Source organism: Chenopodium album, chromosome 21 (assembly GCF_948465745.1).
Source record: "Chenopodium album chromosome 21, dcCheAlbu1.1, whole genome shotgun sequence".
Lineage (NCBI taxonomy): Eukaryota > Viridiplantae > Streptophyta > Magnoliopsida > Caryophyllales > Amaranthaceae > Chenopodium > Chenopodium album.
This window is the reverse complement of record NC_137854.1, coordinates 29,809,840-29,827,407: the sequence shown is the minus strand read 5'-3', so window position 1 is coordinate 29,827,407 and position 17,568 is coordinate 29,809,840. Positions and strand designations below refer to the sequence as shown.

The following is a 17,568-nucleotide window of genomic DNA, read 5'->3' as shown; positions in this document are numbered from 1 at the left end:
TCGGATTATTGCGGGCAATTTTTCCAACATTTAATGGCATCCTATAATAATTTTTTAATACAAGTGTACGACCATGTAAATACAATCATAGGTACTTAATTTTTTTTTGTGTTGAAATGATACTCAATTAAGCCTTATCCTTCCATAAATTAGTCATAACACCAAAAAACCTTAAAGAAAATTCTGACATGTCAATTTCAAAACTGTCCACTTGTAGAAAAATAAATCTGCACGCTTAAGAAGTCGTCCCCACGTGTGGTCCTTCTTCGGTTCTTCCTACCATTCCCATGAAAACGACGTCACTTCACACTTCCACTTCCCAAAACGTCGCGTACAAGTGTACAACCTTAATAATCATATCCTTTTCAAAATCCTATTTTTCCAGATAACAATCATTCACCTTCTTCTTCAACCGGAGGTTTCAACAATGGCGAAGTTCTCCAAACCTCCATTAATGGCGGCAGTCATGTTGGCTGTTGTCGTGCTAGTTTTATCTAGTATTGTAGCAGAATCGAAGTTCAGGGTGTATAATACGACGGCGAAAATAGTGCCGGAAAAACTCAATGTTCATTTAGTTGCTCACACTCATGACGATGCTGGTTGGTTGAAAACTGTTGACCAATACTACGTTGGCTCGAATAATTCTATTCAGGTTTAATTTATTTAATTGATGATAAATTGATTATTGAATTTTGTGAGAAATTAATTATTGATTTTTATGGATAATTTTTGTGAGAAATTTGGTAAAATGTGCAGGGTGCATGTGTTCAGAACATTCTAGACTCGTTGATTCCGGCGTTATTGGCTGATAAGAATAGGAAGTTCATATATGTTGAGCAGGTGAGTTTTCGAATTTTCGTTGTGGTGAAAGAATTTGTGAGAAATGTGTGCTTTTTTTTTTATTTGTGGAAGTAATTTGTGTTGTTAATATAATTTAGGCGTTTTTCGAGCGGTGGTGGAGAGAGCAAAGTGAGGGAATGCAAGACATTGTCAAGGGTTTGGTAAAATCTGGTCAATTGGAGTTCATGTAATTAAACTATACTTTTAACATCTGATGATTTTTGCAATTTAGATTCACAAATGCTTGATTCTGCTTAGAGTATAGCTGGTAATTAGATTGAGGATTTGTTGTGTTGAGGATACATCATTTCCAAATCGCGCTATGGAAGTAAAATGAATCACTGAATCCAGTATATTCTTAAGAGAATAATTTTTTTTTTTTTTTTTTTTTTTTTTTTTTTTTTTTTTTTTTTGAGAACATTCTTAAGAGAATATGAGAGATCATATTCTTAATTATTGGAGTTTTGAGATACCCTCACCCTTTAGCATGAAGATAAAGACTATGGAGACAGCATATTCTTAAATTTTATGAATAGTATTAAAGAGAAATACACTTTTCAAACTCATTCATCAATGCTTTGTGTTTGTGATGTGTACCACTTAAAACAAATCTCACACAATCCTCTCATTTTTGAAAGAACATACAATTTATTTTATTTTTATTTTTTTATGGCGTCCTGTGCTTTGAACTTTTCCGTTTGAAAATAATTTTGTGCTCACGAAATCTCACACAAATAGTGATCTTGACATCAAATCCATATGATGACATTTTGCAAATTTTTAAGAATTATATGGCCAAATATTGATTACTAGAATTTGTTGTTGATTTTGTTGAAGTTAGCTTTTATCCCGTGTAAATGGTGTGTATGAATTGGTATTTTCTATATAATTACCTAAGTATACATTATTTATATCTTAAAATATGTTGATAAAAGTTTATTAAAACTTTAAACATATATTTTCAAACTGTAATCTACTTAAATTACTAGTATAAATTATAGCGCTATTTAGAATCTGCACAGTTTCTAATGCAATAGTGTAAACTCTTTTATTTTATTTTATTTTATTTTTATTTTTTAAATTAACCAATTCATTAATAAAAGCCATACTGCATTTACAAATGGAATCTAAATTTAATATTATACAGAAAAATGAATCAAACAAAGGTTTTCTTTATTGAAGTCATGATCGTTGAATAGATCTTGTATGGTGCGATGGTACATTCCCCGCACATATCGTTGGAATAAATAACCTTTTTGAAGGGATGGTGTAACAATTCTTCGTAGGCAAGAGGATGAATTTCATCTAATCCATTTGAACGTATTTGAAAATCTGACAACCTTCGTGATCCCGCACCATTTTGTGAACTTGAAGAAAAGGGAGTTTGTCTTGTCAGGAATTTAATCTAACAGTCTTAGGGTTGTTGAGCTAATCGCAATACTTGATTCATTATATGTTTTGCTTACGAAATACTGGATTATTGTAAAGAATTATCCAAGAATGTAACATCTATAGTGCGCAGCTTGTACTTTAGGTTTATATTAAAAGAAAGTCACATTAGTGCCCAATTTTCATAATCCAATTGAAATTAAGTTTATGTCATATTCCTAATGTATGAATCTTCATCAGACTGTGCTTCCCTTCAAACAGAAAAAAGTTAAATAAGATCACTTTAAGCGTATCTAAATATGTCCCTTTTTTGGTAACCCTACGGGCCTAACCCCTAGTCTGCAGCTAGTAAGTGAAATTAGAATTTAGTGGGTTGAAGTAGGTAATTGGCTCATTGGCTGTCTCTTATTTGTGACCTTTTCAGCAAAGACATATTAATTAACATTTTATTTGTAGGAACTATTTGTTTCGAAAACTTAGCTATATTAAAGGAAAAGTAAGTATGGCTGTAAATTACTTGATATGGAATCAGACATGATGACCTTATTGATGAATTAATACCATGTGCTTTCGATATATGCTGCTCTTCTTGGTTTTTTTGAGGGTTTTCCCTAACTTCCTACAGAAATGGGGGCATGGTCATGCATGATGAGGCAGCGACACACTACATTGACATGATTGATCAAACAACACTTGGACACCAATTTCTTAAGAATGAATTTGGGATGATACCGAGAGTTGGTTGGCAAATTGATCCCTTTGGACATTCAGCTGTACAAGCTTATTTGTTGGGAGCAGAGGTAATTCTGGCTATATCTTGTAGCTTTACTATTCATTGTGCACTGCTAAGTTTTATGTGAAATTAGAAGTTTTAGTTTACCTCAAAATATTGAATGTTTATTCACTTCTGCAATGCTGCAGGTTGGATTTGATTCATTGTTTTTTGCAAGAATAGACTACCAAGACAGGGAGAAGCGTATGGCTGAGAAGAGCCTTGAAGTTGTCTGGCAGGGCTCTAAGAGTCTTGGGGCGACTGCTCAGGCAAGTATCACTCCGTTTTTAATTTATTTTTCTTTTAATATATACTCAATATATGCTTTTATGTGTGCGCTGGGCGGCTGATCTTTTCCTGTTTTTAGATCTTTACTGGTGCCTTTTGGCAAGGCAACTATGAACCTCCAGATGGTTTTCATTTTGAAGTTAATGATGATTCTCCAGTTGTCCAGGTAACCTCTTATCTCTTATGTAACTCAAAGTCTGTAAGGCCAATTCATGTGGAAGTATTTCAACCTTTTCTTCTTGTAAAGGATGACCCTACCTTGTTTGACTACAACGTTCAAGATCGAGTGGATGCCTTTGTTGCTGCTGCAATTGCACAGGTAAATGTTGATGCCTAACTTAATTTTAGCATTTTGGTTTATGTCTAAATGGAGGATGTATCTACTACTTCACTGTTAATACAATTTAAGCTCAAAAATGTATACTGAAACACACAATGGTTTGGGAATCAAACCTGATTTTCTTTTTGGAAATTGCACTACTAAATACTTGGCGTTTTGTCCAGTAGGTTACTGCATAGCTGGAAAAGGTGTATGATATAAATATTTAGTGGAAATAGAATTTCAGAGTTGGTTTTTTGCAAAACATTGTAATGTGGATGGAATAGACTTTGTTATGTCTGAATTTGAATAAAGTATCATTTTCCTTGGGTCCTCTAGGCTCTAGCCTTCTCTCTACATTCTGTTGGCACTGATTGGGACCATGGGGCTGTGATTAGGATGAATGTATTGTCATAGAGGTGGGGCTACCTATTGAAATTGTTTCCTGGGTGAAGGTGGGATTGCACCAGGCTTCCTCAATCACACTTAGAAATGTGATCACATCTAATATGTTGTCTCCATACATGTTAAAGCTAGCTCTCTTTGCCTGGATAGTTGCTTTTTCTTTGTTTGAATCCAATCTAGATGTTAGGTTTAAGGTCAGATGAGCTCAAGTTCCATGCTTTTTCACTCTTGTGAACATAGCTCAAATATTTGCACAGATCAACTTAGCACTAACAAGAAGATTTTTCAAACATGTCCTGTCGGTTGTCAGTTCACTCCACCACCCCCTCCCCCATAAAAAGTGAAATAGATAAACAATTAAGGTTAACAAATACTTCGATGTATAATGTATTTTATAATAAATTTTGGTATTTTATTTGATTTGTTGTTGCTGATATTAATATCTGCCATATTTCAGGCAAATGTTACTCGAACAAATCATATTATGTGGACCATGGGAACAGATTTCAAGTACCAATATGCTCATACATGGTTCCGGCAGATGGACAAACTGATTCATTATGTTAATTTGGTAAGCTGATTGATGTTGATGATTCTTTATTCACTGCTTATGCAGGTCCTTAATATCAGTCCTTTCTTATTGTGGCTGACCACTGGTTATAATATGCACTTCATTAGTGATTGATTCTATATTTGTTAACTTCTCTTCTCCTTACTGCTCTCCTGTACGAATTGTTTGGATGTTATTACACCCAGCTTGTTATCCCTCTCTGGTCATTTAGAGATCCATATTTTGAGTAATGATGCAAGTGAGTAAGTGACCAGCAATCCAGCATGGCTGGGTTCACTGATTTTATGAATTGGTTCCAGGATGGACGTGTCAATGCGCTTTACTCAACCGCATCAATATATACTGATGCAAAATATGCAGCTCAAGAATCCTGGCCTACAAAAACTGCTGACTTTTTTCCGTAAGTAGAACATCAGAATTCAGATAGAGTTTTTTTTTTCCCAGTGTGGTAATTACAATTATCTATTCCCTACACAGATATGCAGATAGAATTAATGCATATTGGACTGGATACTTTACTAGCAGACCAACTTTGAAGCGTTATGTTAGGGAGATGAGTGGCTACTATATGGTATAGTTCAGTCTTACTTTTCTGATGCTTGAAGATTTAGACCTCTAACCTAATTAAATTAACTTAAAAAGCTATAGTTAATTTAATTTCAGGCTTCAAGACAACTGGAATATTTTATAGGAAGGAGTAAATCAGGTCCAAATAATGATGCATTAGCAGATGCTTTAGCTATAGCTCAACACCATGATGCTGTTACTGGTACTGAAAAGCAGCATGTAGCTAATGATTATGCAAAAAGACTTTCAATTGGTTATCAAGAGGTGCGCTTTTTTTTGCAATCACTTTTCTGTGTTCTTGGTTCTGTTGGACTTCCAGCTTCATGCATTGGTTTCTCTTTGCCTGTAGGCTGAGACAGTGGTTGCATCAGCAATTGGATGCTTGACTGAATCTTCCCCTGCTAGTGGTTGTCAGAACCCAACAACTAAGTTTCAGCAGGCAACTCATCTGAAACCCGTTCCTGTCAGGCTATATTTAAATTTTGATTGCTCGCCTATATTTATTACAGCCTTAAATTGGAAATAATGTTTCACAAGTTGTGGATTCCTTGTAATCTATTAAATCTTGGTCATAATGATCTATGGGGAAGTGGCAAACTGGCTACTTCACCAAGGTGTATTAACAAGTTATTTTACTAAAGTCTGGACCTAGCTAGTGCACAGACAAGTCATTGGGGAAAACATCTGCAGGTGTCAATGTTCAACTGAGTCTATAGAAAAGTATAAGCTGTGAAGAATTCTGGGTCTACTTTCTGTTTTTGTTTATGATGTACATAATACATACTCCCTCCGTCCCCAAATGATAGTCCCTTATGGCTTATTTTTAGTCCCAAAATGATAGTCCCATTTGTTTTTTTCAAGTACCATTAATATCAATTTCTTATCAAAATTCTCTCTAATTACAACAATATTTGTGCAAATTTATCTTTCCTATAAAAATTTTGTTTTCCAATGTACTTTTATTACTTTCTCTCTCTACTATTTTACATACCTAATGTAAATTTATCTTTCCAATGTAATTTTACTACTTTTATTTAAGTTTCTTAATTCCCGTGATTTTTGCCCATAAGGGACTATCATTTGGGGACGGAGGGAGTAGTAGGGAAGGAATCTTTTTTCATCATAATCAGAATTAGTACCATTTGTAAATAAAAAGGTAGGACCTGTAATATTTAAAGAAGCTGAACAAAACTAGCTTAATCTAAGATCTTGTCTTTAAAATAGCTAGTTTAGGGTAGTTAACCATTTAAAAGATAATATGTTTTCTTTTTTCACCATTCTAAGATAGGGAGATATGAGTGGAAATTTAGATTTGAAAGAAGCTAGGAAATGCTCATAATTAACACTGCAATTTCTAAGATCATGTCTAAAATATATCATAGCTAAAGAAACTGAATTCGGTAAAAGATGTTTTTTTTTTCTCACTCCATCCCCTTTCTTTATTATGTTACACATAAGCGAATATATACATAGGAAATACGTAATACTAACATTGCAAGTTTAAAACCATGTTTAAAACCGATCATAGCCTGGGAAAGTGAATCCAGTAAAAGATGTTACTTCACATTTTTTTTAATATATATCCCTTCCTACTCATAGCTATGTGCGACTTTATTGAACATTTAGCTGACTTTTTATGTTTCCTTACAGTGTCCACTGATGAACATTAGTTACTGCCCTGCATCAGAAACTAATCTCTCTCATGGAAAAAAACTGGTACTAGAAGACTTCATTTCATATGCATAATATTTGTTCATTTAACCAGAATGTACTGTTTCATTTGATCTGATCGATATCATCTCACTGTACACTTTGTCAAATGGCAAGATTGTGGTAGTCTACAATCCTCTTGGATGGAAGAGAGAAGATATTATTCGTATACCTGTAAGTTGCGCCTTAATTGACTTTTTAGCATCAACCCTTGAATCTTGAATCCTTGACTGTATAGTTTTATCCTTGTGATACTCATCTTACGTTATTACCTTTATTGTTAACAATCTTAACATCTTCTTGGAATTTATCTGCTTTATAGATGCTGAAGCAACTTGGATTTTAAAACTGATTTTGAGTTCACAAGCAATTGAAAGTATTCATTGTTACATTCTTTGCTACAACACCTATAAAGCTTTCCTTGTTCTAGTCCGAATTTATTTTTTGGTTGACTTGTTTCATTTAAGAAGTTAACACCTGGTGTAGGTCAAGAATAAAGATGTTGTAGTTCGTGATTCTGAAGGAAGAGAGATAGAGTCACAAGCTCTTCCCATATCTGATGTGCAATTGAGCTTAAGTAACTTCCATGTGGCAGCATACTTGGGGATAACTGTAAGAGATGCACCTAAGTATTGGCTTGCATTTGCAGCTTCTGTACCGCCTCTTGGTTTCAGCACTTACACTGTTACTGGTGTTAAAGGCATGAGTAGCTTCTTTATACTTACTCTGAACAAGTATATCACAAATTCACAATTGTGCACTGGTTATCTAATATATATTGTGTTTTTTTTTTTTTTTTTTTTTTTTTTTCTTATGGTGTGAACTCTTGAATGCAGGTGTTAAGCTGTCAAAATCATATGTTTACACTTCTCAAGGGGATATGAAGTTTGATATTGGTTCGGAAACTTTGAAATTTACTCTCTCTGAGGAAAATGGAAAATTGACTTATCATAATAAACGGAAAAGCTTGGTATGTTAAGTGTTTTCGCTGTGCTTTATGTGTTGTGTATGCATATGCTTCTGAATATGGTTCATTTTACTAAAAATATTTTACTGTAATTTTGTTTATGTATGGTTAGATTATACTCTGTTGTTAGTTTAGTCATATTATGGTTCATACATCTTTTTCTTGTCTTTTCTTGTTCTGCTTAATTTGAATTTTATCTGCACTTACCATTCAAGTTTGATTCATGCCCTCCCATTCTTAGCATTTTCTGTTGTCTTATGTGTTATATTTCCTGGCTTCATTCTGAAATCCTTCACCTTTTCATTTCTAGGGCAAGAAGTCTGTGGAAGTGTCCTATGGTTTTTATCCAGGATACAATGGAACTGAAAAAGATACTCAGGTAAGCCTTGTGGCTTTCCCCCATTTAGTTGTATTTTGACTATTGGAGTAACTTTTGGATTTATATTTGTTCAAATCTAATATGTCATCCATGGTTACCATTGCAGGCTTCTGGGGCTTATGTGTTCCGTCCAAATGGCACGTATGTGATACAATCTAAGGGAAAGGTTCTGAATGCTTATTGCCTGTTTTTCATTTACTCACATTGTAAACAACTCTAAATCCGTGCTTGTCAACTTGCAGATTCAGTCAACTGTTATGCGTGGTCCTTTAATAGACGAAGTTCATCAACAGATCAATTCATGGATTTATCAGGTGCTTTGAATTGTAGTATTCTATATTCTGTCTCTATTGAAACCAATGTGATCCTTTGAAGCTCTTGAATGTGACAGAAATAAAATGTGACACAAGTGAAAATGAAATTGTTCTGCCGCATTTTTAACTTGCCAGTATCAGAAATCATTCAGTTTGCGTAAATTTGTTGCTACAGCCCTCAGGTGTTTTTTGTAAATTTTAATTATCCATTGAATTCCTTTAAAAGATTAAAAAGTAAACATAGTGAAGGATAAAAACTCAACGCTTTCTCTATCCCTAGATTGTCCTACTTTCAACTTTTTTATATAGTTATATACCCCTGCACCATTCCAATTAGTTGATGAAGGCCATATCAACCAATTTCCCAACTGTTGACATTAAATGGGGTATATTTTACAGATTATTTAAATTTCTTTACTTGCATTAATCATCTTCCGCAATAGAAGACTGAGTGCTAAGTTGCCTTTATGTTAAACAAATAGGCTAAAAGCTTAAAGTTGCAAAGAAGGTCCTATGTAAGCACTTTACTATACAAAGCTATTGCATTTTAAAATAGGCCCACAGTGTAGTTGATTTCCATTTCCATGTGCACAAATTTGGCCTCTCATTAGTCATAGGACCAACAGAATGTAATACTCTCCTTTCTATCTCCATTCCGGCCTTGAACTGATATAGAGGATAATGAAAATTCTACCATGACCTATGACTATGCTGAAGTGGTCCCTTCTGCAGCAAGCATAATTCCCAGAGGCTGAAAATTGACGTGTTTGTTTTTTGGATGTGCTTTTAAACTTATCTCCTGCATCATGGGCTCACTGTTAGAGTTATAGATGCTGTTGGCTACTTTTAGAATCAATTGTGACATGTACTCACACATGGAGAAACTAGGATCCTCCAGTTCATTCGAATCTGTCCCAATCATGGAATTTATAAGTTTGTACATTTAAGAGGAGACTAATGATAAAAAATGTAGAAGTTTATCAGTACCATTACTATTCCCATTTTGTATAAGAATATAGTATTTATTATGTTTGATAAACTTCGGCCATTCAAGAAACACACATCACTTGTTTAAGTTTTCATATTATACAGATTGCGCTTGTACTTGGCTATATGATACACTCATATTGACATTGTACATTTATAAATATTTCCATCACCGACTTTCTGTCCTGGCTCTTGTTTGCACCCTTCTTTATTTCTCCTTATCTGTTTGCTTACTTCTACCCTATTTCCTGTTTTCCCTATGTTCCCCTCTGTCCCTAATCTGAATAGGTGGCTCACCTTGTCTTAGTAAGTGGTAAATATCTGTCTTTGTGCAAGTAATCAAGTCAAGCCACCTGTGCTACTCACTTATGCAAGAAGGAAGAAAAAGAATGATAGCAGGCTAAATGACATCACTCTGTGAAAGTAGGAAAAATGGTTACAAGGGTAGTAAGGTAATTAGCTATGAGATTATTTGAAGGGAAGAGGGAAATCAGTCAAATCACCTGTATGGTGTTACTCCTGTTAGTATAAATAAGGGAAGAATATTTGATAGAGCATCGAGAAAATTATTGTAATAGCTTGGCTTTAGCTTGGAGGATATTCCACTCGAATTGTGGTAGTTTGTTATAGATTAGGTTACACTGACGACTGATCTATCGATACAGGCTTATACTTCTTTCTCAATTCCTTGCGCATTTTATTTATAGTATACATCTATTGTTCTTATTTGTTGATGATTGAGTTAAGACTAATCCAATTTCCTACACTTTCTGGTGCAATTTTGATATAAAAAATATCATAACAGAAGGCCCATTACTCCCACTTTTAGGTGCATTTGTTTTTTGTTCTTTTTTATTTTTATCCTTGTCATATTTGTGGTTCTGGTAAAGAATATAAGCTAAGGGGAACATAAGAATACACTGAGGTGGTTAGTCATTTCTCCTTCCTATTGTACTTGTTTCTCTTGATCAATCCTTTGAATTGGCAAAACTATTGTCACTTGAAGTAGCTCTTGTGGAATCATGTCATACGCTGCTACTTTTTGTTAGATGTTATCTTTCTGCTTTTTTTTGTTTTCCTTGCTAAATCCTCCTCAAGTCTGGAGCTATGCTAATTAGCTGCTCTCTGAAATATGTCTTTAGATCACAAGAGTTTACAAGAACAAGGAGTATGTTGAAGTTGAATACACGGTAAGCTTATACAACAGCTGCTTTATTCCACCAATTTAAAAAAAAAAAACAGCTGTTTTATTATTGGATTTTCTGGATGGCTTGTAGAAGCATATAGAAATTCTACTCGAGTATACATACCCATTGTTTGAATAAATCTAACAGATCAAGGGTTCTTACAATTCCTTTTATCAAAATATAACTTAAATTTTTTTTATATCCTGTGAGTCAGGTTGGACCTATACCTGTTGAAGATGGGTTTGGAAAAGAAGTTGTGGCTAAATTGTCTACAGGCATGCATTCAAATAAAACATTCTACACAGATTCAAATGGGCGTGATTTTATTGAAAGGGTACAAAATTACTTTGTATAGTCTGTATTAACAAGCCACTTTGTACAATTACATTTTTCCTTAGAATGCGGTATAGTAATGACTTTACCGTTTTACAGATTCGTGATTATAGATCAGACTGGAATCTGCAAGTAAATCAACCAGTTGCTGGAAATTATTATCCTGTACGTTCTTAATTCAACTATCACTGTAATCTGTGTTTGATTAATTCTCATTCTGCTGACAAGAGCGATGATTCATCCTTCTGTTTTTGTTATGTATCAAATATCCATTCCTTTTTATTTACAAGAGTTGTACCAAAGGGAGTAGTGCATATGTGGAACCTGAGGGCTAATCAGGGTATTGATTCTTGACCACATTGTGAAGATTTTGGGTTATCTATGACTTTATTAGGCCATGAAACCCACAAACTGTGCACCTGTAAAGTGGTTTTGCAACTGTTATCGTAATTGCAACCACATTGTAGCGTTCATTTTTGTTACTACAGCCTTTTTATCTTTTACTCCCTTTGTCCTCATTTGTTTGCACCATTTTCCTTTTTTGAACCTAACCCAAGTGGGGCAAACGAAAGGGGATTAAAGATATATCCTTTATCCTGCTGTAAAAAATATACTATCTCCGTTCCAGTTCAGGGTTAACAATGTACACCAAAACAGGATGTCCCAACTCCTCCCCACTAAAAGTTAACATTGTACCCCTAGATACTTTTTTTTCTCTACTTTTTGCCCTTAGGAAACACATCCACCCACCCACCTAATTTTTCACTGTACATGTTCCCCTCCTTAATCTCTTTACTCTAGCTTAATCTTAACCCAGTATAATGTTCCCTCTTATAGAGTATCTTTCCAGAGCTTTTTGCTACTTAAAATGTTAGGCTTGGTTTAGTTATCATTATATTTACTTTATAAAAGATGAGTAACAATATGGAATATGTGTAATGATATGGAACCTTATTACATGATTATCTTTTTGAATTCACTCTATTGCTTCTGATGCTTCTTTCAGATTAATCTTGGAATATATTTGCATGATGATATCAATGAGTTCTCCGTGTTGGTGGATAGATCTGTTGGAGGGTCTAGCATCTTGGATGGTCAAATAGAGCTTATGCTTCATAGGTATAAAACTACTGATTTATTAACAAAGTTTCCAAATTTTTCCATTTTACTGTGCATGTTATTATACATTTTATTCTTTTGTAGGCGCTTGCTCAAAGATGACGGTAGAGGTGTTGCAGAGGCTTTAAATGAAACAGTTTGTGCTCAAGACAAGTGCATGGGCTTAACTGTGAGTAATATATCCCATAAAATTCATTTTATACCCTGGGTATTGTCGTGAACTTACACCTTATTCTTGCTTCCATGTTTTAGCCTTAAAGAATACATTTCGTTCATAGAGCAGTATGTTCAACACAGTTTCCAGGTAAAAATATGACAAAAATCTTAGGGCCTGAATTTGATGAAGAGAGCTCACTGGTGATCAATGTAATTTGGGGGCGTGGGTTTGGGTTGTTAGTGCTGGATTCTGAAAGTTTTCCTGTAGAGATAAGGCTGTATTATGTTCCCTCCCCCCTCTCTTTTTTTTTTCCTCACTGGATTACTATAAAATCAAATCTAGCTTTGCAGGTTTTTAACTTTTTACTATTATTAGGGGTGCCTTAGGGATCAGGAAACTAATGTTGAAGAAATCATGTCTTTTGTTGAGGGTCTTTGTAAATGTTAAAATTTTTTTTTTCTTTTTTATTTTTTATTTTTTATTTTGAAAGATTGTAAATGTTAAATTGGGAGGCCTTTAAATGTTGAAATTATGCTCTTCTTTGTATGAAACGTGGTATGCCCCATGTACTGATGGAATTACTTTAGCCTTGTTATAGGAGTGCTGGAATGCAATGAATGAGACTATTTAGGTGTTTTAAGATGTCTGTGCATGTGAGAGTTTGTTCTCATTTATTTTCAACATGTATATTAGGTCTTTGTTAGAGTATGAAAGCGATCTTTTATAGTGTATAGGTTAAAGACTTAAGGCCAAAGATCTCTTCTTACTAGATCGATACGTTTATGGCCAAGAGATAAAACTGTTTTTCAAAAATGGGGCTACTGGTTTTCCTCCATAAAAAATCATGGTGGTCTAGCCTCCAATGTGATATTGTTAAGTATAGACATTTTAGGCAAAGTGGCCGATGATTTGTTAGTTTTTAAAGTGGTGTCTTTAAGCTGATAGTAAGAAGGCCTACAATAGGCTTAGTTGGGTTTACTTGATTGGGCGATGGATCTAATGGGTTTTGGGCCTAGATGGAGTAAATGGATACCTATAATTTCATATCCTACATGTTTCTCAGTTTCAGTGAATGAGTGACTTAAGTAGAGGAACCTAAGGTAAGGCAATTCACTTGGCCTCAATGCTTAACAGAAGAAGTTTCAACTAAAGATGTAGGCTTGCAACTGCATGTTCACTTCCAAATGTAACCCCGTTTAGGAAAATAAAAATAATATCTGCATTTAAATTCATCATGCTTACTATAAGCGCTGCATCATTTTTCAGGCCCAAGGAAAATTTTATTTCAAAATTGACCGTTTAGGAGAGGGTGCTAAATGGAGACGTTCGTTTGGACAGCAGCTGTACTCTCCACTTCTCTTGGCCTTCAGTGAGCAGGTGAGAGAAATTGGAGCTTTTAGTAACTACTATGAGTAATGACAATATGTTATTCTTATCATTATAATTGTCTTCTGTGCAGGATGATGATAACTGGTTAAATACTCACATACCCACATTTTCGGGAATGGATTCTTCTTATAGTTTACCTGAAAATGTTGCTATGATAACTCTTCAGGTAATAGAAATATCATATTATGATAAGTCCTGCAATGTTGGTCATTCTCTATCACACATTTCACACTTATTAATAACCTCAAAGGGTTGAACTATCTTACTAGTCATTTTGGCAAGTTCAATTCTTTTATCCTTTTGAAATGAACAGGAGCTTGATGATGGAAAAATCCTACTGCGATTAGCACATTTATATGAGGTGTGTTCTTGGCTTTTTTTCTTGATATTTATTCTAAAGTACTCCAACTATTCCAAATTAAATACATCAATTTGACTGCCACACTTTTTAATGCTCAAGTTTAATCATCGATATCTTTAAGTATTTAATAGTGAAAATTATGGAAAATTGATATGTTGATAATTAATGCTCAAGTTTAACCATCTATATCTCTAAGTATTTAATAGTGAAAATTATGAAAAATTGATATGTTGAAAATATACATTAAGGTGAATCTGAAAACATTAAAATTACTATTATATATAGTTATATATTTAAATAATATATAAACTTAAAACTCTGACTAGGGATAAAGTTGACAATTGAGGTTGATACCTTCCCTTACAGTTGGACACTTAACATCCTCTTTGATGTAGCATATAAAACACGTTGTGAATGCAAATCTTTCACTAGTTTCAAGATCAATTATAAATTGAATTCGTTTCCCTCTAAATCATGTCAATGACTTCCATGTTTATTAATTTTATAATTTATATGCTATTTGTTTTTTAAAGGGTTGTTTTCCATAGATAATGTTTAATAAAGCTAAAATTCCCAAATTACACCCTTTTTACAAAATATTCCCTCCATACTGTCCACATAAGCAAGTTTTTTGTGTTTTTAATTTTGTAAAAAAATTCAATCAACACAAAACCGCTAATTGAAATAGCGGTTTCATAAAAAATAAAAATTAGCGGTTTTTTAAGACTTTGTGCATACAATTGTGGAGATTATTTCACCTAGCAACTAAACCGCTAATTGAATTAGCGGTTTATATGTGTATAAAACCGCTAATTCAATTAGCGGTTTACTAGTAAACTGTAAAAAAAAAAAAATAATGAGTTGGACGGTATGGGGGGAATTTTTTGTAAAAGGAATGTAATTTGGGAATTTTTGAATCTTTGAACAATTTTTTATGGAAAACACTCTCTTTCTTAAAGACGATTAAATGTTACGGAAATAGAAAGACAATAGAGATTTTTACCCTAATTTAAGTCACTATTCGATTATAATTAAGTGTTATAGATTTTTTCCATTAATAATAATAATCTGATTCAAAAAGATTTCTCATAATTTTAGTCGATATTATTTATAGTTTCTTTATTCTAGTACCAAGAGAAATATATGTATCTTTACAGAATTAAATGGTAATAGTATCATTAAATCATCTAATAGCACTATCTACTTCTTGGTATATTGCACTTATGTTGAGGAAAGGGCATTGTACGCAAAAATGCTATAAACTCATGATACGTGTTTGCAAATAAACTCTGGGTATTGCTTTGTACTTCCTTTGGCTATAGGAATCATTGTACTTATGACATCCTAATTTCCTTGCCTGACTGAAATTAAGGTTGGAGAAGACAAGGATCTTTCAAGCAAAGCAAATGTAGAATTGAAAAGACTTTTCCCATTGAAGAAGGTAGATGCAATGCCTCACATTTGGCTGTCTGGCTTTTTCCCCATCTATATAGGCAATCATAAATTTTGTCTTCTGTTAATTGTTTCAGATTGGCAAAGTAATGGAGACAAACCTTTCGGCAAATCAAGAGCGCGAAGAAATGGAGAAGAAGAGACTGGTGTGGAAGTCTCAAGGTTCTTCTGCTCAGGCATCCAAAGTGACAAGGGGAGGACCAATTGATCCTGCAGAGCTGATTGTAGAACTCGGTCCAATGGAAATTCGTACTTTGCTGATTGAATTCAGCCACAAGTCTGACAGAGTATTTGATGCTTGAATCAGGTATATAGACTACTAGGCTTGGTTCTGGTAATGTATTCACTACTTATTCTATTGCACTTTGACAAATTATGCTGGGATGAGAGCCACTAAAGCATGTATGTAGAGCCGTAAACACTCCTGTACTGAATAAAGATATGAATGACTATTGAAATAAAGATTCAAAGTCTACTTGCCCTTTATTGTAGGAGACTAGTCGTAAACTTGTGATTCAGTCAGTGTGATGCACTCGTGTTATCTTGCATTGCTTGACGGTGTCAAAAGATGTTTTATGTTAGCGAAAAGAACTGGATGACCTTGTTGAGCCACCAAAGTTAATCTTGCTCCCATATACGTATATATGTCCACTTAGCAACTTTGTTTAAACATTGACTTTGTAGTTTGATTGTATTTCTTCATCCTCAGGATAGAAGTACTGAAATTTCTTTATTGAAACTTAGCTTCTATTTTTTTAAACTAAGAAACCTAGCTTAAAATTATTTTTGTATAAGCATCATGGACTTGATTTCAATCCAGTTTAAAGGATTATGCAATCTGCATGATTTCCCCAGTTGTCCAGATTATCTCAAATTTTACTGCTTTATTGTCTTGTTTATTTTCAACCTTGGGTAGATGCTTCACATTTAGCTGGTGTAAGGCTTGCAAGCAGGCGCTTCTCATGCAGTGCTGAAGCTTTAAATAGGATAAATCTCTGCGCCACTGTTTGCCTATTATTTAGTGTGCAACAAAAGCATAATTGACTATTTGCTTAACCTTCTCATGAAGTATATATATATTTTTTCAATATAGTTGAGGCAACATTAAGTATTGTTGATAGTGCAGATGATGTGGTATATTGAGGCGACATAATGAGTTGAGTGGGTGATGTGGCGTAGTGAAGGGTACTACGTAGCGTAGAGACGTTTTTAGAAACGCTTTTAATATATTAGTATAGATAATATAAATAAAATAGACTTAAATATTTGCAGTTTTAGTGTATTACCAAAGATTATTTTGTAGTATTTTCAAAAGTAGCATTCTTAATTAGTTATACTCTCTCCGTCTCATGATTGCCTATTTTTCAAATTGGGTATCCTAAAATTAAGGGTATTCATACCCCTACTTTGAAAATTCTAAGATGAAACTTTGATCACCTTAAGCCATATGACATGGGTTAGTATAGGGCACACATTAAAAAATAAAGTGGGTCCTCCCCTTTTTTTTTCAAAAATCTTTTAAATCATTTTAGAAAATTTGTAAATTAATTTTTATAATTTAGAATAGTTAGAAAATAATATTTCTGAAAATTAGAAAATAAATTGATTAAAAATTGTTACGTAGTAGTTAAGTAAATTAAGGTGAGTAATACTAATTATTCTCTCTTTTAGGGTTTGTTTACCACCATTTCTCTCTCCTTTGAATCCGTCTTCACGGTCACCGGAATCTTGTACCGAGCTACCGACTGCTTCTCAAAAACAGCCGTGCTAGACATCACCATAGCCTTTATAAACGGAGAACATGGAGTACGTACTCATGGAGTCACCGAGGGATTTCTAGAATCTCTCTTTTTAGGGTTTGTTTTACCTCTCTCTCTCATGTCGACCACCGAGGTCCGTTTTTCGGAACGACAGACATAACCGTCGTATTATTGCGGAACATCACCATAGCCTTTGTAAACTGAGTGATTGGAGTTCGTATTCGTGGAGTCACCGACGGCCTTCCGGAATCTCCTCTCAACCAAGGGGATTCTCTCTCTTTTAAAAATCCCTTTTCATGGAG

The 17,568-nt window shown here is 34.1% G+C and overlaps 1 protein-coding gene across 2 annotated transcripts; it reads left to right on the top strand.

The window, feature by feature from the left end:
• The first annotated feature begins 385 nt into the window (after positions 1 to 385).
• On the top strand, positions 386 to 16,283 carry LOC145601148 (putative alpha-mannosidase At5g13980). Of its 2 annotated transcripts, XM_081657098.1 has the most exons (29): positions 388 to 652; positions 757 to 840; positions 939 to 1,027; positions 2,855 to 3,029; positions 3,151 to 3,270; positions 3,369 to 3,455; positions 3,537 to 3,608; positions 4,471 to 4,584; positions 4,884 to 4,984; positions 5,062 to 5,155; positions 5,248 to 5,415; positions 5,501 to 5,590; positions 6,802 to 6,867; positions 6,979 to 7,035; positions 7,348 to 7,561; positions 7,698 to 7,831; positions 8,139 to 8,207; positions 8,314 to 8,373; positions 8,450 to 8,521; positions 10,651 to 10,698; positions 10,910 to 11,029; positions 11,128 to 11,193; positions 12,035 to 12,147; positions 12,232 to 12,316; positions 13,571 to 13,681; positions 13,764 to 13,859; positions 14,007 to 14,054; positions 15,427 to 15,495; positions 15,584 to 16,281. In XM_081657098.1, the coding sequence occupies exons 1-29, from the start codon at positions 428 to 430 to the stop codon at positions 15,806 to 15,808; spliced, it is 3,072 nt and encodes a 1,023-aa protein (XP_081513224.1). In that variant the 5' UTR covers positions 388 to 427; the 3' UTR covers positions 15,809 to 16,281. The 2 variants fall into 2 exon arrangements, with proteins under 2 accessions (XP_081513223.1, XP_081513224.1); XM_081657097.1 differs by having other exon boundaries at positions 386 to 652; positions 12,035 to 12,316; positions 15,584 to 16,283.
• Positions 16,284 to 17,568: the final 1,285 nt, after the last annotated feature.